The 24,043-nt window shown below is 44.3% G+C and overlaps 1 protein-coding gene across 2 annotated transcripts in view; it reads right to left on the reverse strand.

The window, feature by feature from the left end:
- Nucleotides 1-2,485: 2,485 nt before the first annotated feature.
- LOC137657839 (STING ER exit protein) overlaps nucleotides 2,486-24,043 on the reverse strand; it is a 55,825-nt gene continuing 34,267 nt past the window's right edge. For both annotated transcript variants that reach the window (XM_068392426.1, XM_068392428.1), the window contains exons 3-5: nucleotides 16,995-17,212; nucleotides 8,765-8,920; nucleotides 2,486-3,246 (exon numbers count right to left, since the gene is read on the reverse strand). In XM_068392426.1, the coding sequence (XP_068248527.1) occupies nucleotides 3,097-3,246; nucleotides 8,765-8,920; nucleotides 16,995-17,212 (524 nt within the window). In that variant the 3' untranslated portion in view covers nucleotides 2,486-3,096. The remainder of the gene's footprint in view (nucleotides 3,247-8,764; nucleotides 8,921-16,994; nucleotides 17,213-24,043) is intronic.

The raw sequence follows: 24,043 nt of genomic DNA on the forward strand, positions 1-24,043 counted from the left end.
AGGGAAGATCATCTTGAAAGCGCTGACGAACAGGAGAGCGCTGACGAACAGAAGGGCGCGCAGGGAAACCCTGACACGCAAGGGAAGAACCCCCGTGGGGGCAACCCTTTGCCCCGAAGGGATCGTTGTCCGCCGGGAGACTGATGTCCGTCGGAAGACCGCTGTCCGTCGGGAAGACCGTTGTCCGTCGGGAAGACCGTTGCCCGTCGGAAGACGAGATTAGACTGCTGTCCATCTGCACCAAGACGGAAGATCGAGAAAAGGAAGTTGTAGGCTGCAAACGGAGATTCAAAAAGGCGCCTCAAGCACCCTTATAGGGAGATGAGAGGCCCTTACGACGAGGCGGACGGAGGGCCTTACGGCGAGGGAGGCCAACAGCAACAGCAACAGAAGAAACCTCCGAAGAGGAGTCTCTATGAGTGTACTCTCTCGCGAACGAAAGAGAAACACTTCGTGGAAGAGACTGGTCAGCCAGTGACCTAAGAGGGGCAATCCTCCGAAGAGGAGCTCCTGCAGTTGCCCAGCCCCTTGAGCGAAACTGCAGGTGCGACCGCTCAGCACCAAGAGCATAGTCGCACGAAAAAAAGGCAAGAGAAGAACCCCCCAAAAGAGGAAAAGCTCAAGCCTGGACAGGAAAAAAACTTCCCTCGGAAGGAAAGTTATCCGCCCAAGGAGGCAAGCCTCCTGACTGTTCTAAAATGAACTGGAGAGCTGTCCGTCGACACGGGAGTACTACCAGTAGAAGGAGACACGCCCCTGACGACAATACAAGGGGGGAGGCAGCAACAGCCGAATCCCCAGGACTCAACCAGACAGCTCACACCGTTGCTATATTACAGAAACGAACTAGATCGGTAACTGTAAAAAAATAAAACAAATAATATTAGTACACATTCATTCCCCCGGGAAGGCTCCGAAGAGGAATCCCGAGGAAAAGGAACAAGAATTACACAACAGGCACGTGCCCTCACAACCACTTACACTCGCGGAAGGAGAGCTGTAACCAAAACAGAATTATAACAATTATAATTATGTAACTATGTAATTAAGTAATTTAAAAATGAATGAACACTAAAGAAAAAACGAAAACCCCGAAAGGAATCGTTCTACAAGCTGAAAAATTAACAACTACAATTAGATTCATAAACTAATTGAGACAAAATGTACGGCGTAGCAACCCCACCCACACGGGAAGGAAGCTACAAGGGCGTAGTAAAACATAGTAAAAGGGTGAACGACCTCAAGAGAGAGAGAGAGAGAAAGACCGAAGTCAAACTCGATCGCAACCCATAAAATTAGGCCGTGGTGGCCTAACTGCCGAGGCCTCCACGTAGATATCGTACACTACACACACACATCTGAAAAGGAAACTTACTTATTTCTATACTCAAATATATATACAAACATGAAAACATGTTTACATATATATTGAGTAAAAGAAAAGTAAGCGATTAAGTAAAGACAAAACAGACAATGGCTGCCAAGCGAGGACCAAGACAGAGACGTCTGTCACAGTCCGAGCCAAAAGTGAAAGTGAGTATTCACCTGTGTGTGAGGGGGAGGAGGGGTAGCTAGCTACCACTCCCCTACCCCCCCGCTAACTAGCGCGGGGGTAATACACCCTCGTTAAATTCTAATGGCTCGCCATTTCAGCTACGCTAAAAGTAATACCCTTTGTAAATAGCGTGGTTTGTATTTCGGTTACGGAACAAACATTGCTATTCACTTTAAACTAAAACTCTCATGGCATACTGCATATAACATACAGTCGTAAAGAAAGGAAAAAAAAACTGCATAAACCCATCCAAGAATACTAGAAATCGAAACAAAAAAGAAATATCAATGAACTACCAAGATGGGAAGTAAAAATATCAAAGCATCCCAGCTAAATAAGTACCGTGTGCATTCCCAGACACTTCAGCGTGGCACTTGATGAGTTACTGAATATTGCTCGCACGGTGGAAGTATTATAAAACAGTACCATATACCAACTTCGAAGAGAATAACGACAAAAAGACAAGAAGAAAACAAGGAGAACTCGACCCATTTGTCACAAACTCAGATTAATAGCAAACAGTGCAATAGGTGAGATGAAGGACTTTTCTGAATTGGGGATATTATCATCCAGATAAGACCATCGCATCAATAGTTAAAAAAGCTTCAGTACTGTAATGCACGATTCTTTAACCCAGGCATTAATGAAAATGTACAGTACAGTATCCGTGATCAACTCAAATGCTATTGAATAGGTATGGTATCTTATTTCTTTTCATGGACATGTTGTACGTACTTACTACATGCGGTACTCATGTTGTACGTAATCATTACGCACAGTACTTATATGAGGCAGCCCACTTAAACTATCTGATAATAAACGTCCAACATCATCATAACATCATCATAAGTCCCTTTACAAATAAACCTAATATTACCTTCTGAGAATCAGTAACATACAGCATACTATTAAGGTACAGATTGTACATCATTCATCTTTAAATTTTTATTCAACTTTTTTCATATCATTGTCTGCGTAAATTACTTAATAATAATAACAATATACATGACGATGATGATGATAATCCTGTGATTTCCATATCAAAGTCAAATGGTTTGACTATCAATCTGATATATTGTACGTTTCATTCATCTAAAGACAAAGGAAAACCTAAACTATTAGAATATGTAAATCTTCAAAATAATATGGAATATATGGGTAGAAATAAGGACCTTATTTTTCCAGATACTGCAACATTTTGTACACTGGACAAGTATGCCATTACTCCCTTTGTTACCTTGAGTAACATTGCTTACATTTCATGGTATTCTCACCAATATCAAATCATCTTTGTCTCATAAACTGCAACTCCGAATCCATCTTTTACTGTTAAGAGCAATAACAGATTATTTACTATGAGCTGTAACTGCGTCAAGAAAATCCCTGAATATTTTCCCAACTCTTAACCATATTGCACATAACGATAAAAAGATAAGATCATCCTTATTACAGTTATAAGCTACTGTACAACAAAATACAAATTTGTAAATATATGCCGTATAGAACTTACAAAAATATATATGATAGGCCTAGAAATTTTTCTATTGGTTGATAAGGGTTCCGCGAACTTGCTTTGTGGTCGTCACGCCTTCCTCATTTGAAATGCTGCTTTTTCTCTTGTTCATACCTTTGCGCTCTAATTGTTTCTCGATAATCCTTGCATTGTTGGCGTAGGAGTCTGCAACTTCCCTCTGAAATACAACGGCTTAATGAACACGAGAACAGTTTAAAAAATAAACTAATGCGTTCCTGTATAAACACATAATTTTATAATTAATATTATTTATCAAAATTTTTTCTTCAAACCTATGAAGGAATACCAAGCATGATCTTAAAAGTGTCATATGTACCTAAAAAATTCAAATTTGAGGCACGACACTGCATCATTAAATATATGTGCCTTGGATGACCACGGAAGTAGCACCAGTAGGGGATTCAGCGCTATGAAGCTTCATCTGTGGTGGATAATGGGGTAGGGTGGGCTGTGGCACCCTAGCAGTACCAGCCGAACTCGGTCGAGTCCCTTGTCAGGCTGGGAGGAACGTAGAGAGGAGAGGTCCCCTTTTTTGTTTCATTTGTTTGATGTCGGCTAACCCCCAAAATTGGGGGAAGTGCCTTCGTATATGTATGTATGTACTTCACATAAAAATGTACACTACAGTACTTAACAATGATTCAGGGTTTCTATCGGAATATTCTGACATACTATTCATACTATGAACCTTCCCTGACATTCATATTGCTTCTCTAGAATACTTCTTCCAAGTGTTCAGAGACTCTTCCAAGACTAATTATACCCCTCAGTTCTCCAGGTCTCTGTTTATGGAACATGTTGAAGAACATAGGGGATTGACTTTTATATATACTGATGGCTACAAATCTGATGCTGGTGTCAGATTTGGAGTACATAGTAATGGTTTTAATTGTAGAGGTGCAATTCCTCTAACAGCTTCAATATTTACTGCCGAACTGTATGGCATACTAACCGCTGTTGAGAAAATAGCGTTGGAAAAGGAGGGTAATTTTAACATTTTTACTGATGCAAGGAGTGTCCTTCAAGCTTTAGAAGTTTTTAATTCTAGTAACCTTCTAGTTTTAAAGATTTTAGAATGGCTTTTTATTATTGGAAGGAGAGGTATAATGGTTCGATTTTGTTGGGTTCCCGCACATGTATGTGTGTGTGGGAATGAGAAGGCAGATTCATTGGTGAAGAATGCAGCAACAGAGTTGGTGCCAAGAAGGTATCCCATTCCCTGTAATGACTTCCTACCTAACATAAAAAAATTGCTTTGCAATAAATGGCAACAGCACTGGGATAGTCTTTATAGGAATAAAAAAGAGAGAAGTAACAAATGTCATATCTCCTTGGAGGTATGACATGATGCCCTGAAAATGGGAGACGTCTCTTTGTCATCTCCGTATTGGTCACACGAGTTTCTGCTGAAGGGCCAACACCAACCATATTGTGACAACTGTTTGGTACCTCTAACAGTGAGGCATTTGTTGATCGAATGCCCCAATTATAATAACTCAAGGAATAGATATTTATTTGAGGCTCCAGGCGAGGGTGGCAGGTTCATCCTTGCCAAGATTCTTGGACATGATGTGTCCTACTATGCAAGTGGCATTTATAGATTTATTTCAGAAGCAGGTCTTCTGAAAACTATTTAACTTTTACAATGACATTAAACTTTTATGGTTTTAATTGAATATTCTTTTATTTTTTTATATATATATATAGACTAAATGATATCAGCGTCAATGATCTTAGATGTCAGGATGCCTAAAAACTTTAAATCAATAAATCAATCTTCCTTTTGCTGAGGATAGAATCATAAAATTGTTGTCACAATGGCAAAGAAAGGCTGGTGATTCTGGTTTCCATTTAGGCTTTAAGCATTCTATGCCTTAAATAAGTTTGGTTTGTATAAGATTAATTAGTTACCTAATAATGTTCAATTTCCTGCCTAAGCCCATCATTAATTCTAATAAATAAAAATCTTTGAATGTAGGGTCTGCAAGCTGGTTTATAATAAAGTAATGCTGTTTGTGGGTAATAATGTACGAAGTGTTTTTAAAAACTTTGCAAAATCTATGATAGTGGCTATCTCTAGGGTTACTGAAGATAAATTTTCAGCCTTTCAGGAATCAAATTTAATTTCAGATTAATCTGACCTGTTTTGATAATACTGTTTCATCAGCCTTAGTGTTTGTGATTTAGAAAAAAGAACAGGAATGTACTTCAGTGGTGGGAACAGTCTCTGAGGCATAAAACAATAAAATTTCTTCCCTTATTTTGGGGTCTGTGGTAGATGGAAAAGAATTGATAAAGTAGTTGCTCAGGTGGATAGAACTCAAATGGATCCCATGAAGTCTAATTCTAGTCTTACTTAAGTTTCTCCCTTTAAACCAGCAACTTCAACCTTCTAGGAGTTATTGCCAAGGAGTTCATTACATACCATCGGTATTCTGGATTCCTCTCTAAAAGACATTCCAGAGGAGTTGTCAACCTGCCTTGATCTTATTGGAACACAGTGTGATGGTACTCCCGGGAGAATTGCAGGAGGAAGACTTTCCCACTTCTACCACTTTTGGAAAATCCTTCATTCCAATCTGTGGGTGTTAGTTGTGGTCAAAGAAGATTATAGAATTCCTCTAACCTCCAATTCTCCCTTGTCTAAGGAGTCAGTTTCAAAAGGTCAAAAGAATAAAGGTGTCTGGTTTCAGTTTCAGCTTTAACAGAAGAGATGCTCACCAGAACATCAGCCGAGCACCACCAACCCCAACTGTGGTGGCCAACCACAGCCGTGGCCTCCCCAGTACACAGTTTAAACTCACGGTCCCGTGGGGGATCGATCTGCCACTATGCGAACGATAGGCAAACACATTGCCACTGTACAAAGGCAGCAATTGCTCGTATATTGCAACAAGAAATTGTAAACCTTCTAGAGAAACATGTAATAGAAGAGATCTTAAACCCTGCTCAGGAATTTTACAACTGGTTATTCCTAGTTCCCAAAACTTCAGAGTTGAGACCAGTTTTAGATGTTTCAGTCCTCACAAAGTTTTTAATAGAAATACCCTCAAAAACTGAATGTTTTCAATAAACCTCTAAGATCCATATTTTCATATTCCAATTCATTTTAATTTGAGGACATATCTTTGGTTTGTCAACAGGCCAAAGGTTTACTAATTGAGTGCCTATGTTGCAGTCTCAGGCTGCCCCACATATGTTCTCCAAGATGATGGCCTTATATCAAAATGATTAAAAATTCTGTATACCTGAATGATTGGCTATTTTTGAGTGATTCGCTGGAAACGATTCGGGTTCTACAATTAACTCAGGTTGCTGGATTGATTGGTGATCCTGGTCAATTTGAAAAAGTCTCTTCTGGTTCTAACTCAGAAGATTATATACTTGGGAGTGATGATAGAAACAGTTCCTTTACAGGATTTTTCATCAGAGAAAAAGGAACTCGGAAGATTCTACATTCGGAAGTGATAATAGCAACAGTTCCTTTACAGGATTTTTCATCAGAGAAAAAGGAACTCGGAAGATTCTACATTTGGAAGTGATAATAGCAACAGTTCCTTTACAGGATTTTTCATCAGAGAAAAAGGAACTCGGAAGATTCTACATTTGGAAGTGATAATAGCAACAGTTCCTTTACAGGATTTTTCATCAGAGAAAAAGGAACTCAGAAGATTCTACATTCGGGAGTGATAATAGCAACAGTTCCTTTACAGGATTTTTCATCAGAGAAAAAGGAACTCGGAAGATTCTACATTCGGGAGTGATAATAGCAACAGTTCCTTTACAGGATTGTTCATCAGAGAAAAAGGAACTCGGAAGATTCTACATTTGGGAGTGATAATAGCAACAGTTCCTTTACAGGATTTTTCATCACAAAAGGAATCCAGAAGATTGTATATTTGGGAGTGATAATAGCAACAGTTCCTTTACAGGATTTTTCATCTGAGAAAAAGGAACTCGGAAGATTCTACATTCGGGAGTGATAATAGCAACAGTTCCTTTACTGGATTTTTCATCACAAAAGGAATCCAGAAGATTCTATATTTGGGAGTGATAATAGCAACAGTTCCTTTACAGGATTTTTCATCACAAAAGGAATCCAGAAGATTCTATATTTGGGAGTGATAATAGCAACAGTTCCTTTACAGGATTTTTTATCACAAAAGGAATCCAGAAGATTCTATATTTGGGAGTGATAATAGCAACAGTTCCTTTACAGGATTTTTCATCAGAGAAAAAGGAACTCGGAAGATTCTACATTCGGGAGTGATAATAGCAACAGTTCCTTTACAGGATTTTTCATCAGAGAAAAAGGAACTCGGAAGATTCTACATTCGGGAGTGATAACAGCAACAGTTCTTTTACAGGATTTTTCATCACAAAAGGAATCCAGAAGATTCTATATTTGGGAGTGATAATAGCAACAGTTCCTTTACAGGATTTTTCATCAGAGAAAAAGGAACTCGGAAGATTCTACATTTGGAAGTGATAATAGCAACAGTTCCTTTAAAGGATTTTTCATCACAAAAGGAATCCAGAAGATTCTATATTTGGGAGTGATAATAGCAACAGTTCCTTTACAGGATTTTTCATCACAAAAGGAAGCCAGAAGATTCTATATTTGGGAGTGATAATAGCAACAGTTCCTTTACAGGATTTTTCATCACAAAAGGAATCCAGAAGATTCTATATTTAGAGTGATAATAGCAACAGTTCAGTTCCTTTACAGGATTTTTCATCAGAGAAAAAGGACCTCAATAGATTCTATTTTCAGGAGTGATAATAGCAACTTCCTTTACAGGATTTTTCATCACAGAGAAGGATCCAGTCCTTTCCTCTTTTGTTGCAAAAGTTCAAAATATTGAAGCCTATGTCGGTTCGGATGTGAATGAGATTGCAAGGGATCATGAATTCCTTAGAAAAATTTGATTCCATAGGATGTCTAAAGACAAGGGTTTCCCAATTTCATTTCAGTCTACACTGGAACATAATAGCCAATCTAGACAATCCTAGTTTCAGTGATGAAAAGCCAACTCCAACTGCTAAAGCTGGGGGATGATAACAAGCAGTTAACTCAGTAGATGGGTCATAATGGCAAAAACCACTTGAATCTGTAGAGTTCTTTAAATGTCTTTCCCGAGGTAATCTTTCGACAGCAAATAGGAATGGTTTCTGTCAGCTATTTTGAAGGAGGAAGGGAGGACTTTCTTTATAGCATTATTTTATGTAGAGATCGTCAAGTGGCCACTTCCACTTCATAATCTTGTTCATTTCAGAGGTAAGATTTATGGAAATAAGGCCACTTTTGCACTGCTAAAGAGCACTTAACGTTGGTTATTCATTCAAGTCCATTAGAGAATTATATTGTGATATATATTCTAATTTCCTTATTAGTATGCACTATGTTAGCTACTTAAATTCAGAGGTAAGATTCATGGACATAAAGCCACTTTTGCACTGCTAAAGAGCACTTAACATTGGTCATTCATTCAAGTCCATTAGAGAATTATATTGTAATATATATATTCTAATTTCCTTATTTGTATGCACTATGTTAACTACTTAAATACAGTAATAAAGGGACTGTTGTTGCAAGGTTCTACTCTAGTTTTATCATGAACATGCTGATTATATTCTGGTTACAAACACACTACAGTATATACAATTGTACTTACAGCCTCAATCTCATCCTCCTCTTCATCAATTGTCGAGACAGTAACAGACGAGAATTTTCCCATATTTTTCGTGTGTCGGGTAATCATGACTCTTTCTTTGGGCTTCTCATCAACTTGCTGTGCCACTGATTTACCACCACTTAAGAATACACTGCCCTTGAGGTAGAAAAAAAAAAAAAACACATGAAAAACAAATATTGCACTTCACTATAGTATCTGTGATTAATGAACATTAGTGCATCATTTCAGAACATCAGCCACACCAGTAATTATGAAATACTAAATATCCAATATATTTGCAATAAAATAAAAAAAATGGGTCTCAAATGATATGCAAACATGACAAATTCAAAGATAATTTGTATTTTTCCTAACCATACAAACCTTAGCTATTTACATAGGGTTTACCTTTTAGCGCAGCTGAAATGGCGAGCCATTAGAATTTAATGAGGGTGTATTACCCCGCGCTAGTTAGCGGGGGGGTAGGGGAGTGGTAGCTAGCTACCCCTCCCCCCCTCACACACAGGTGAATGCTCACTTTCACTTAGAGGTAGGACTTGTCTTGGGGGACAGGGCTGGCGGGCAAATATGTGTAAATAGCTAAGGTTTGTATGGTTAGGAAAAATACAAATTATCTTCGAATTTGTCATTTGTTCCGTAACCGAAATACAAACCACGCTATTTACATTGGGTGACTTGCCCCTTAGGTAGGGTGGAAAGTCCCCAGCCATACTGGCTTTGGCTTTACCCGGGGACTCAGAATCCGAGTGAGTCGCACTCGAGAAAAGGAGTCCCTGCACCTCACAAGTTCCTTGCTCCGCAAGGAACCATGTGGCCTACGTAAGCTTGTGTGTGAAGGAAGAAGTGTGACCCGTCCTAGGCAGTTGACCTGGAGTTCCAGAAGGAACTCTGGGTTAGGACGTTCCCAATACCACTTTGTCAGGGTATGGGGGACGCGACAGTATTGACTCAATACTCGGAACACAAGGAATCATGGTTTACCTGCAGAGGTTCGAGGTCAGCTATGCAGAGACCAGGATGCTGCTTCCCCGTAGAGGGGATGATGAAGAAAGAAATAAGGGCCAGACATACTTCTTTCATTCATGCAGACTAAAACCTGATAACAATGCCCTCAACCTTCTGCTACCTGTCCAAAAAGGAGCCTGAGGTTAGACCAGCTGTTGTGTAGCCACCACAGAGCAATAGAAAACGTATCGAGACTCCTGTGGGTCACGCCCTGCAGGAAGCGGGCTGCGAAGGTCATTAGATGCTTACAGACTCCAGCTTGTAGCACCTGAGTCACAGAGTAGTATTACTCGAAGGCAAGGGACGTTGTGATGTATCCAACATCGTGCTGTAGGGCGACGTGACGGGGGAGGGTCTGGAGACAGGTCGAGATGAATGTCCTTGAGTCCGGGCTGAAGAGGTATACTGGTGACTCTCCCCCGTGTCCTCCTTGTGCTCCCAAATCGGCTGAAACTGAGGACAAACTGCAGCTGTTCCCAAAGCTAACCTCTCGATTCCTTTACTGGCAAGAAAGAGAATGTCTTGGGACATCAGATACAGAATGGAGACTCGAAATCTTGAAGGAATTGGACCGAAGGGCTGGGCCCCCCAGATTCTGAGTCTAGCCAACAACTCAGGAGCGAACCTGAATGTTGCCTTCCCCTCTTCCTTAGAAGGGCGGAGTCGTACGAGACCAAGAAGATTGCCTACACACTGGCCGTGGCCAGAGTGAGCAGGAGACCCAAGACGGAATACAATCCGAGTCCTGTCGTGAGGGGTCTTGAGAAGATCTCTTAAGGGACTAAAAAGTCCGAGCCATGCTCCAAGTTGGAGGTCTTCCTCCGACTAGGGCAGGGACGATCGTAGCTTCGCATGAGCGAGGAAAGATCCAGAGGGCAGGAAAAAGTTATTCCTTTAAGCCTGAAGGTCAGGGAAAGGCTGAGCGACAGGCTTCATTGCCGAGAGCGGAAAGGAGTTTCCTCCCGCCGAAAGGCAATAAAACCGTTATTGCTGGAGAAGAGGCCTCAAGGGAAGAGGTATATCTCCCACGGCACAAACCACCGAAGACTCTTCACTTTGCCTGGAAGACCCCTGCGGATGACTATCGCAGATGATGTGACCTCCGTACCGCGACTGTAGCAGGTTGTCTCTTCTTGAGGAGGCGGCGTAGTGTCTCCAGGCATGAAGCCGAAGCGACGCCCCGGTTCGGGAGAGATGTTGCAGTGTGGTTGTTTGAGTAGTCTGCGCCGTGGGAGAAGCTCTCCCGGGAGTTCCGTCAGGGGAAGCAAAGGGTCCAGAAACCGTTCTGCGCATAGTCCCAGTGGAGCTCTGCCATTGAAAGGTTGACAGACAACCTGGTCTTGTCGAGACCCATTGTCCACAGACAAAAAGGAGGGAAGACGCAGGCGTTGAAGTTGTCCCACCATCACCGGAATGCATCTTGCCAAAGAGTCTCGGGGTCTGAGACTGGGGGGAAGAACAGCGGAAGCTTGAGGTTCCAAGCTGTCGCGATCAAGTCCCCCAGACCAGCACTTGCTGGTTACTCAAGGCCAAAGACCCCCAGGTACACTCTCTCTACGAGGCTCTGCTCTGATAGTCGGAGAGAACATTCCTCTGCCTGGAATGAGAGAGCCGATGGTGGTATTGAGAGTATCTTAATCATCTCGGTATCTCTACTGCAAGATGTGAAGGTGTGAAAATGCGTCCCCTGCTGGTTAGAACACGCCAGAATCATGAAGTCGACGCGCACGGAGCGACTCGGCAGGAGCTGTAGGATCTGTAGAGGGGCCAGACTACGGTCCCTAAGCCTGCCTGAATGATGGAGAGGTATCCTTCAGGTCCTGACCATAGGCCTGGACCGGAACATGCCCCCCCCTTTTCTTTGACGGGTCCGAGAACAGCATCAAGAATGTGGGGAAAGGACGAGAATATCCACTACCATCAAGAGGTTCCATAGGTCAACACCCATTGCAGGTCTAATAGTTCCGCTGGTCCCATAGGGGCCAGGAAGTCCAATTAATCGTTGCCTGAAACCACCGGAACTTGGACCGCCCCATATGGAACTTATCCTGAGGCGACCGTTCGGACTATAGACGGGTCAATGAGGAAAGGATAACTAGGAAACGTTCCAAGGTAGGGCTGAAAGCTCTGCTTGACTGAGAACAGGTACTGCAACTCTCCTCAGTCTTGCCACAGTCAACTGAAGGGAAGGCTCGGAGGATGTGGCAACAGAATCTGGCGTCCCCAGGTGGTCACCCATCCAAGTACCGACCAGAACCGACGTTGCTTAACCTCGCTGGATGGACGAGAAGCGGGGTTTCCAACGTGGTAAGGCCGTTGACTCAATATCATGGCCAGATACTCCAGATGTTGAGGCAGAGGAAGAGAAGGCTCCAAGCAAAATACCATGAACCCACACTCATGGTAAGCATCCGGAAGCTTGTCCCCGGCGCTGAAGAAGGTCGAACCCGAGCCTACCGGAGTTGACCAGCCCTCCAAAAAGCGAAGGAGGCGGCCATGAGGAAAGCAGGGAGAGTTCTCTGGGGAAACAAACCTGCTATGCCACAGCGGGATCGCCACACTGCATCATAAGCAGGAATACTTGCAGTCTAGGCTGAATTCCACGAGCTCCCTGGAAGATGGATGGAATGGAAACAAAGTGCCCGTCCTTCCGATCCAGGGTTTAAGGAGTCCTGTCGCCTCGTTACCAGTCTGATCGATTCTGCTGTTCTGCGCTGGCCGAAGTTTGTTCGACAAACTTGATCAGGGCTGAGAGGTCGACTACGGAACTCCCGTCTCAGATCCTTCCTTACAAGAAAGGATCGACTGAAGAAGCCGGGGGTGAAGCTGTCAATGATCCTAAGGAGGACCTTCGCCTAAGGTATGGATCATTCTGCCCAACCGGGCAACTCTTGCCGACGCTATGGCATAGAGGTTCAGAGACACTGAATTCGATGACAGAGACGGCAGGCGCGATATCCTTGGCTGATTACAGAGATCGTGCGGGAATGGGCATCGGGAAGCTGTCATCCGGATGAGTAACCTTAAGCATCCTCCCAGCGTGAAACCTACAATCCTAGAGTTCGTGAAGTCTGCCGCTCCCTTTAGGACTATGCCCCCCCCCCCCCCCCCCCCCGGGGGGAGCCTCCCGTGCCATCTGTTCCTGACAGAAGGAAACTGCAATTGGACACCTTGTCTCAGTTGTCGTAGCCGATAACTTAGGCCAACGTGGTTGAAAGAAAAAGGCGCTGGAGCCCTGCAGAGTCTGGAAGAAAGCGCCTTGGAGTGAAAACAGAAGTCCATTTCCTCCGCACAGCTGCTGTCTAAGTCTCTGTCCTTGGGCACAAACAAACTTTTCTCAAGGATGGAAGGGTGTCTGAGGTTGTCGACATCCACAGATGAGACACCCGAAGGAAGCCCTCAGTCAGCGCGTCCAGATGGTACAACATCGAGCTTGTCCGCAAGTTAGAAACTTAACGACGAAACGCCAAGGTGCCTGAGCCCGAGAGGAGGAAAGTACCCATGATCTTCCTGTAGCTTCCTTGAACCAAACCTCGGGCCGTAACCGAGGAGGGAAAGGACCTGGTAAGCCCCCAGAAGAAGGGGTAAGCAGTCACCCCTTGGCCGATGGATAAATCTCGAACAGAAAGCCCCCCGCCAAAAATCCTTCCAGGGAATGACGGCGAAGGGCTAACCCAGGTTCTGGAAAGAGGAGTGTTGCTCAGACCTCCCTGAAGTTTCTTCCTATTCTTGCAAGTGTCATGCTCTGCGTTTACGGGGTGAGGCCGTGTTCTGGAAATACGCTCCAGAAGAACTCGCCAGGCTGCGAAAACCCCAATGGGAATCGTGGTCGCAATCGCCCTGGAGCTCGCGCGATGGTAAATCAAAGATTTGCGCGTGGGCGAACATGGAAGTGCCCATGCGCGGTCACGCAGGAATGCAAACGAAGGTGAGCGAAGGAGCGCAGAAGGAGGGCGAGCGTGGTAGGAAGGGCGAGAGCTGGTGGTCAGCGAGCGATAACCCATAGACGAGCAATGGATACTGCAAGAATTAAGCCGACGTTGGTGTGAAGAAACACTGTCGGTTCGCATGACGGAACACCGTCGGTTCGCGAGAAGAAACACTGTCGGTTCGCGTGACGATACACCGTCGGTTCGCGCGACGGAACACCGTAGGTTCGCGCAACGGAACATGGTAGGTTCGTGCGACGGAACGCCGTCCTTCCGCGCGATGGAATACTGTCGGTTCGCGCGCGGGCGAACATTGGAGAGCATATGCGCGTAGACGCGCAGGCGAATGATCGTGCGGGCGCGCGGGCGCGCGGGCGAGCGATCGCACGGGCGAGCGGTCGTTGGCGAGCTGATGATCGCTGACGAGCAGAAGGCAACGCGTGGAAGCCAGCGCATAGAAGAGTCCTTGACCCAGACCTGAACCGAAGTTCTAGATTGCGAGGGCGAACGTGGGCGCACAGGGCGCGTAACAGGAACGAACAGGAACAGCAGGGATGATCATCATGAGAGCGCTGACGAACAGGAGAGCGCTGGCGAACAGGAGAGCGCTAGCGATCAGGAAGCTCTGATGAGCAGGAGAGCGCCTGTGCGCTAACACTGAGCAGGAGCAGGAGAGAACACAGCAGAAGGGCACGCAGGGGAACCCTGACACGCAAGGGAAGAACCTCCATGGGAGGCAACCCTTTGCCCCAAAGGGAACGTTGTCCGTCGGGAGACAGAAGTCCATCGGAAGACCGTTGCCTGTCCGCCGGGAGACTGATGTCCGTTGGAAGACCGTTGTCCGTCGGGAAGACCGTTGCCCGTCGGAAGACGAGATCAGACTGCTGTCCATCTGCACCGAGCGGTCGCGCGGGCGAGCGGTCGTTGGCGACCTGATGATCGCTGACGAGCAGAAGGCAATGCGTGGAAGCCAGCGCATAGAAGAGTCCTTGACCCAGACCTGAACCGAAGTTCTAGATCGCGAGGGCGAACGTGGGCGCGTAACAGGAACCAACAGGAACAGCAGGGGTGATCATCATGAGAGCGCTGACGAACAGGAGAGCGCTGGCAAACAGGAGAGCGCTAGCGATCAGGAAGCTCTGATGAGCAGGAGAGCGCCTGTGCGCTAACACTGAGCAGGAGCAGGAGAGAACACAGCAGAAGGGCGCGCAGGGGAACCCTGACACGCAAGGGAAGAACCCCCGTGGGAGGCAACCCTTTGCCCCAAAGGGAACGTTGTCCGTCGAGAGACAGAAGTCCATCGGAAGACTGTTGCCTGTCCGCCGGGAGACTGACGTCCGTTGGAAGACCGTTGTCCGTCGGGAAGACCGTTGCCCGTCGGAAGACGAGATCAGACTGCTGTCCATCTGCACCAAGGCGGAAGATCAAGAAGAAGGAGTTGTAGGCTGCAAACGGAGATTCAAAAAGGCGCCTCTTAGCACCCTTATAGGGAGATGAGAGGCCCTCACGACAAGGCGGACGGTGAGCCTTACGGCGAAGGAGGCCAACAGCAACAGCAGCAGAAGAGTCCTCCGAAGAGGAGTCTCTATGAGTGTACTCTCTCGCGAACGAAAGAGAAACACTTCGTAGAAGAGACTGGTCAGCCAGTGACCTAAAAGGAGCAATCCTCCGAAGAGGGGCTCCTGCAGTTGCCCAGCCCCTTGAGCGAAACTGCAAGTGTGACCGCTCAGCACCAAGAGCATAGTCGCACGAAAAAAAGGCAAGAGAAGAACCCCCAAAAGGGGAAAAACTCATGCCTGGACAGGAAAAACTTCCCTCGGAAGGAAAGTTACCCACCCAAGGAGGCAACCCTCCTGAGAGTTCTAAAATGAACTAGAGAGCTGTCAATCGTCACGGGAGTACTTCCAGTAGAAGGAGACACGCCCCTGACAAAATTACAAGGGGGGAGGCAGCAACAGCCGAATCCCCAGGCCTCAACAAGACAGCTCACACCGTTGCCATATTACAGAAACGAACTAGATCGGTAACTGTAAAAAAAAAAAAAAAAAAAAAAATCATTAGTACACATTCATTCCCCCGGGAAGGCTCCGAAGAGGAATCCCGAGGGAAAGGAAACAAGAATTACACAACAGGCACGTGCCCTCACAACCACTTACACTCACGGAAGGAGAGCTGTAACCAAAACAGAATTATTACAATTATAATTATGAGACTATGTAATTATGTAATTTAAAAATGAATGAACACTAAAGAAAGAACGAAAACCCCGAAAGGAATCGTTCTACAAGCTGAAAAATAAACAACTACAATTAGATTCATAAACTAATTGAGACAAAACGTATGGCGTAGCAACCCCCCCACACGGAAAGGAAGCTACAAGGGCGTAGTAACACGTAGTAAAAGGGTGAACGACCTCAAGAGAGAGAGAGAGAGAGAGAAAGACCGAAGTCAAACTAGATCGCAACCCATAAAATTACGCCGTGGTGGCCTAACTGCCGAGGACTCCACGGAGATATCGTACACTACACACACAACTCTGAAAAGGAAACTTACTGATTTCTATACTCAAATATATATACAAACATGAAAACATGTTTACATATATATTGAGTAAAAGAAAAGTAGGCGATTAAGTAAAGACAAAACAAACAATGGCTGCCAAGAGAGGACCAAGACAGAGACGTCTGTCCGAGTCCGAGCCAAAAGTGAAAGTGAGCATTCACCTGTGTGTGAGGGGGGGAGGGGTAGCTAGCTACCACTCCCCTACCTCCCCCGCTAACTAGCGCGGGGGTAATACACCCTCGTTAAATTCTAATGGCTCGCCATTTCAGCTGCGCTAAAAGGTAAACCCAATGTAAATAGCGTGGTTTGTATTTCGGTTACGGAACAATAGAAAATTAAACAAACCTAATATTAAAGCAAATCAGTTAGTTGCAAACGCTAAAGGAGCCAGCCTGAAGGATTTATTTTTGACCGAGGATTGGAAAATCGAGGAAGGCAGAGCCAAAGCATTTGAACAGCTAGTTGGAAAAAGAAGAGGATAAAGAAAAAGTGAAAGTTCAGAAAGAATGCAGAGAGGCCAAAAAGGGACATAGCATTCAAAAAGCAATCAACAATACTATTGCATAAGTGCTTAGAATAAAATTTCTGTATTATGCAACCAATATTACTACATATTTCAGGAAAATAAAAAACTAGATATTTATAACTTCTACCAATACAAGAAATGTAATTAAAAAATATGAATGCTATGAAAAAGATAAAACAGTCCTTACTTTCACAACAAACACAACATTAGATACTGGGTTGTGTTGATAAAATAGAAGCAAGCCACATTTCTTGCACTTTTTCCGGTGCTGCTTTTCAACTCCTTCCGGTCTGCGAATGAACACGGTCTCGTCCGGATCACACACCAATCTGTGCGCGTGTCGGGATCCATCTATCACTCGGGCCCCATCACGTCTTCGCAGGGGTAACTTTTCCATGGTACAATCTGAAATGAAGAGTTTAAGAATAACAACTTCATCAACTAAATCTACTATCACCACTTTAACCTAAAAATCAACTCAATCAATTTACACTTCTTGTAACACTCAAATAAAGAACAGCTAAGAAAGTAGATTATGAAATAGAGTTTATAGGATCAATTGAACACTTTCTGTATTCACTTTACAATATACTTTACCTGCAAGCTATATGTTTTAGCTTATCCTTTGTAAATACTAAACAAGGGATTTTTAATACTGACAAAAAATTGAAAACAACAAATAAAAAAAACTGTTAACTGTGAAACGGACATATGAGATCAAAAAGGTTAGTCCTATGATAGGTTGAGTTTTGACAAAATGGTCTGTTGAAACTACTCTGTACTGTACTTCATAATCATCATTGGATCCATACAAATTTGCACACAGGTCGAGTATTAGGGTTAAAAAATACACTGGAAAATACAAAACCAGTTAATAACATACCTAACAATCCTCCCGCATCGTACATTGGCACTCTACACCTCATACACCTGAAAACACTGAGATTACCAAACAATTCTTCTTACTGCACTGTAATTGTTCAGTAGCCACTTTCCTCTTTGTAAGGGTAGAAGAGACTCTTTAGCTATGGTAAGCAGCTCTTCTAGGAGGACACTCCAAAATCAAACCAGTGTTCTCTAATCTTGGGTAGTGCCATAGCCTCTGTACCATGGTCTTCCACTGTCTTGGGTTAGAGTTCTCTTGCTTGAGGGTACACTCGGGCACACTGTTCTATCTTATTTCTCTTCCTCTTGTTTTGTTAAAGTTTTTATAGTTTATAAAGTGATATTTATTTTAATGTTGTTGCTCTTCTTAAAATATTTTATTTTTCCTTGTTCCCTTTCCTCACTGAGCTATTTTCCCTGTTGGAGCCCCTGGGCTTATAGCATCCTGCTTTTCAAACTAGGGTTGTAGCCTAGCAAGTAATAATAATAACAATAATATTCCCGAATTTCGAAGATCTTCCACACTTAATTTGTTTAAATTTGCAATTGTCACTAATACTTATTTTTCAGTAAATATAATTATTTCCTAGAATATTTTAATAAAAACATTCAACACAATCACATTACAGTACCAACAAATATAAGATACCTGACCAACGAATGTTACATTAATAAGCATCGACTCACGCGAGATCCATGCCAGTTAAAAGTTAGTATGTGATATGAATTTGTAGTAGCAGTATGTCAAGTGAAGAGGCCCTGATACAAAACAAAATACATCAGCAAATGGGACAAAAAATACACTTGCATTACAAAAGATAAGGCAGATACTCATTCAGCTTGTACAGTATATTGTCATGAATCCAGGGCCACTGCTGTTAACACACAACCAAAGATGGACACATTCACCCCTTAAAACAATGATAAAAAATGACCCTATTTTAATTGTGCTTTGTTTTTTATTATTTACTTATTTCTTATAAGCAAGGCATCCTTTGCCTTATAACTCTTTTACCCCCAGGCTATTTGGAAATTTCCAACCCTAAACCCCCAGGCGTTATTTTTTTTCAAGCACATTTTGCAGTATATATTTTTTTTAAATTGCTCTAGCAGCCTTAATTTTTGTTATAGAGAGGTCAGGGTGGTCTCATACTCTTGGAAAAAACCTGAAGTTTCTCAAAAAATTATCAAAAATATGCAAAAAAAAAAAAAATTAAATAGCAGTTTTTTACAAGGACGTACCGGTACGTCCATGGGGGTAAAAGGATGAGTTTTGTGAAACGTACCACTACGTCCTTTGGGGGTAAAAGGGTTAAAACTTTATGGTTTATGATTTATATGTAACATTAAAGCGAGGTTTACACATTTGAATGGCTCGTCAAACCCAGTTGTCGCACCTGCTTGTCAAACAGTTCGAAGATGTGGTCAGCCACAAATGTATAAGGTTTGTGGACACTGAAGACCCGCCTATAAAAGTCAGACGAGAACAGACTTTCTTTGAACCATTCGACGACCGTGTTCGACAATCAAATACCCAGTTCACACGTTTGAACATCACTTCAAACAGTTGACTATCGAACCGCGTTAATCTGACTGAACAATTTTCCTGCTTGAATCTTGACAAGCACAGATATCAGTGACACTCATACTCGATTTCCCTACTTTAGGTAGGGAAGGAGAGGGTTGGCTAGACAGAATGCGTAGTTCCAGGAAGCATCGGGGCGTGACTGTAGGTAAAGTGTTCTGGCCACATTATTTATAATCTTCTCCAGATCTTTTAAGACTGTAGAGGAGATCTCGGCTTAAAAGCCCCATCGTCATATGGCATAGTGGTATCTGAGAACATGTAGGAAATGAAGGCTCTTCTCATCCAACAATGTTGCCTTTTGACTTAGGGGAAAAGCTTTCTCAACTCTGGGTTTACTCCAGCAGGATTGTTTTTATAGAACACTTCTGTTTGTTTATCATCCGGTAAGATGAGCTAGGGGCTCGTTCCTCAAGGTCTCGATGTGTGTATTCAACTCTCTCTTGATGAGTGTCTTTAAAAGCTAAGGCTTCTCCTAACTCTTGACATACAATATTGAGGGAGGCAGTGACAGCTCAAGGCTAAAATAAGTGGGGGTGCTGCTTTAGAAAATCTGTAGCCTTTGTTTTAATATTGCGTAAAAGGAAACAAACTGGTATAAGAAAGTATATTAAGAAAATTGATAGAATCCTGAAAGAAGGGAATATGATATTTTGATTATAAAATAAATTTTTGAATATACTTACCCGGTGAATATATAATAGCTGTCGTCTCCGACGGCTCGACAGATTCCAAAAACTCGCGAGCGATCGCCATGAAGGTTGCGGGTGTGCCCACCAGCGCCGACTATCGGCCAGATACCGCACATACTTGTCAATCTCTCCAGTTCTTCTCAGTCCGCTGGGTCTCTATCGGGGAGGAAGGGAGGGCCTTTAATTTATATATTCACCGGGTAAGTATATTCAAAAATTTATTTTATATTCAAAATATCATTTTTAAATATTAAACTTAGCCGGTGAATATATAATAGCTGATTCACACCCATGGTGGTGGGTAGAGACCAGTATTAATACAATAAAGGCGTATATGCTCAAGAGTTTTTTGACAAATATTTCATAAAAAAACCAACTTAAGTATAGGTACCTGGCAAGGAAGCTGACTCTGACGATTACTCTGCCTCATTAGTCCGCTTTCCTCACGAAGCCCAGCAATCCTCTCAGGATGCTGAAAGACTCCCAGGAGATGTTATATCCAGGGCGAACACCCCTATAACAGGACCTCATCAATACCCTTAATCTGGGCGCTCTCAAGAAACAACATTTGACCACCCGCCAAATCAAAAAGGATGCGAAAGACTTCCTAGTCTTCCGTACAACCCAAGACAAGATTAAAAACATTTCAAGAGAAGATTAAAAGGATATTGGGATTAAGGGAATGTAGTGGTAGAACCCTCACCCACTACTGCACTCACTACAACGAATGGACCCAGGGTGTAGCAGTCCTCATAAAGAGTCTGGACGTCTTTTAAGTAAAATGAAGCGAACACCGACTTGCTCCTCCAAAATGTCGCGTCCATAATACTTCGAAGAGACCTGTTTTGCTTAAAAGCCACCGAAGTTGCTATCGCTCTCACTTCGTGCGTCTTGACCTTAAGCAAACAACGATCTTTCTCATTAAAATGAGAATGTGCCTCCCGGATTAAAAGTCTAATAAAGTACGATAACGCATTTTTATACATGGGCAATGAGGGCTTCTTAACAGAGCACCATAAGGTCAGAACCACCTCGTAATGGTTTAGTTCGAGCTAAGTAAAACTTAAGAGCTCTAACGGGGCACAGCACTCTTTCAATTTCGTTACCTGCGATTTCTGACAGACTAGGTACAGTATTTCAAAAGATTTAGGCCAAGGACGAGACGGCAGTTCGTTCTTGGCCAAAAAACCAAGTTGAAGCTAACATGTAGCTTTATTCGTAGAGAAGCCGATGTTCTCACTAAAAGCATGGATCTCACTGACCCTTTTAGCCGAAGCCAAGCACACCAAAAAAAGCGTCTTGAGGGTGAGATCCTTCAGGGAAGCTGAATGCAATGGTTCAAACCTGTCTGACATTAGGAACCTTAGGACCACGTCTAAGTTCCAAGCGGGAGTTGACACACGACGCTCCTTAGAGGTCTCGAAGGACTTAAGGAGATCTTGGAGATCTTTGTTATTTGACAGATCCAAGCCTCTATGTCTGAAAACAGACGCCAACATGCTCCTGTAGCCTTTAATAGTGGGAGCAGAGAGGGAGCGAACATTTCTCAGATGCAGGAGAAAGTCCGCAATTTGGGCTACAGAGGTACTGGAAGAGGAAATAGAGGAGGACTTGCACCACTCTCTAAAGACCTCCCCCTTCGACTGGTAGACCTTGATAGTAGATGATCTCCTAGCCCTCGCAATCGCTCTGGCTGCCTCCTTCGAAAATCCTCGAGCTCTTGAGAGTCTTTCGATAGTCTGAAGGCAGTCAGACGAAGCGCGGGGAGGCTTTGATGAAGACTCCTTACGTGGGGCTGCCGTAAGAGATCTACCCGTAAGGGCAAACTTCTTGGGACGTCTACCAGCCATTGAAGTACCTCTGTGAACCACTCTCTCGCGGGCCAGAGGGGAGCAACCAACGTCAACCTTGTCCCTTCGTGAGAGGCGAACTTCTGTAAAACCTTGTTGATGATCTTGAACGGCGGAAATGCGTAAGCGTCCATGTGAGACCAGTCCAACAGAAAGGCATCTATGTGGGCCGCCTCTGGATCTGGGACTGGAGAGTAATAGGTCGGGAGCCTTTTGGTCAGTGAGGTCGCAAAGAGGTCTATGGTGGGCTGACCCCAAGTCATCCAAAGACTCTTGCACACGTCCTTGTGGAGGGTCCATTCTATAGGGATCACCTGACCTCTCCGACTGAGACAGTCTACCAAGACGTTCAATTTCCCCTGGACGAACCTCGTCAACAGTGAGATGCCTCGATCTTTTGACCAGATGAGGAGGTCCCTTGCGATGACGAACAGAGTGTGGGAGTGAGTGCCTCCTTGCTTGGAGATGTACGCCAAGGCTGTGGTGTTGTCCACATTCACTTCTACCACCTTGTTTCGAAGAAGACTCTCGAAACTCGTCAAGGCCAAGTGAACAGCCAACAGCTCCTTGCAGTTGATGTGAAGGCTCCTCTGATCTGTAGTCCAAAGACCCGAACATTCCAGACCGTCCAGTCGCTCCCCAACCCAAATCCGACGCGTCTGAAAATAACAGGTGGTTTGGGTTCTTGACTGCCAGGGACAGACTCTCTCAAAGACCTATATTGCTGTCCCACCAGCTCAGGCACGTCTTTACTGGTACGGAGATCGGGATCAAGACCGCCTCCAAAGTCTTGTTCTTGTTCCAATGGGAGTCTAGATGGAACTGGAGAGGGCGAAGGTGAAGTCTCCCTAGAGAGATAAATTGTTCCAGGGATGACAGCGTCCCTAGGAGGCTCATCCAACTTCTCACAGAGCAATGGTCTTTCCTCAGCATGAGGCGGACTTTGAGCAAGGCTTGCTCTATCCTGGTGGCAGACGGAAAAGCCAGACTGTGAATCTCCATCCCAAAATAGAGAATCGTTTGGGAGGGAGTCAGCTGAGACTTCTCTATGTTCACCAACAGTCCCAACTCCTTTGCAAGATCCAACGTCCATTGAAGGTCCTGCAGACAGCGATGACGGGACGACGCTCTGAGCAGCCAGTCGTCCAGGTACAGGGAGGCTCGAATCCCCGATAAATGTAGGAATTTTGCTACATTTCTCATGAGCCTCGTAAAAACAAGAGGAGCAGGGCTGAGGCCGAAGCACAGTGCTCGGAATTGGTACACCACATTCCTGTATATAAACCTCAGATACGGTTGAGAATCCGGGTGTATAGGAATGTGGAAGTACGCATCCTGCAGGTCGAGAGAGACCATCCAGTCTCCCTCTCTGACCGCTGCTAGAATGGATTTGGTGGTCTCCATCGTAAATTTTGTTTTGACAACAAAAACGTTGAGCGCACTGACATCCAGCACCGGCCTCCAACCTCCTGTATGCTTTGGTACTAGGAAGAGACGGTTGTAAAACCCCGGTGATTGAAGGTCCGAGACTTTCACCACCGCACCCTTCTCTAGCAACTGAGACACCTGCAGATGTAATGCCTGCCTCTTTGACTCCTCTCGATACCTGGGAGAGAGGTCTAAAGGGACTTTTACTAGAGGAGGTCTCCGTACAAAAGGTATTTTGTACCCCTCCTTTAGCAACAAAACAGACTCCCGGTCTGCACCCCTCTTCTCCCAGGCCTGCCAGAAGTTGTTCAGTCTGGCCCCTACCGCTGTCTGAGGACGTGGGCAGTCAGACTCTGCCACGGGAGGACTTAGATCCTCTCCTCTTGCCTCCCTTACTGTCGGCACAAGCGCCTCCCTTACTGGGAGCTCTGCCACGAAAGGGCGGGATAAACCTCGTTGCTGGAGTATCGAGCTTAGGTCTAACAACATAAGATGATGAAGGAGCAGCCTTACGCGCTGACGTAGCCATCAAGTCGTGGGTATCCTTCTGCACCAAAGTAGCAGCGATATCCTTAATCAACTGCTGAGGGAACAAGGCAGATGACAACGGAGCAAAGAGAAGCTCTGACCTTTGACAGGGAGTTACTCCTGCAGAAAGGAACGAACAAAGAGTCTCCCTCTTCTTAAGGACTCCTGCCGTAAAGGTAGCAGCGAGCTCATTAGAGCCATCACGGATAGCTTTGTCCATGCAGGACATAATTAGCACGGATACATCACGGTCGGCCGAAGAGATCTT

Source organism: Palaemon carinicauda, chromosome 18 (genome assembly GCF_036898095.1).
Source record: "Palaemon carinicauda isolate YSFRI2023 chromosome 18, ASM3689809v2, whole genome shotgun sequence".
In the NCBI taxonomy this organism is placed as follows: domain Eukaryota; kingdom Metazoa; phylum Arthropoda; class Malacostraca; order Decapoda; family Palaemonidae; genus Palaemon; species Palaemon carinicauda.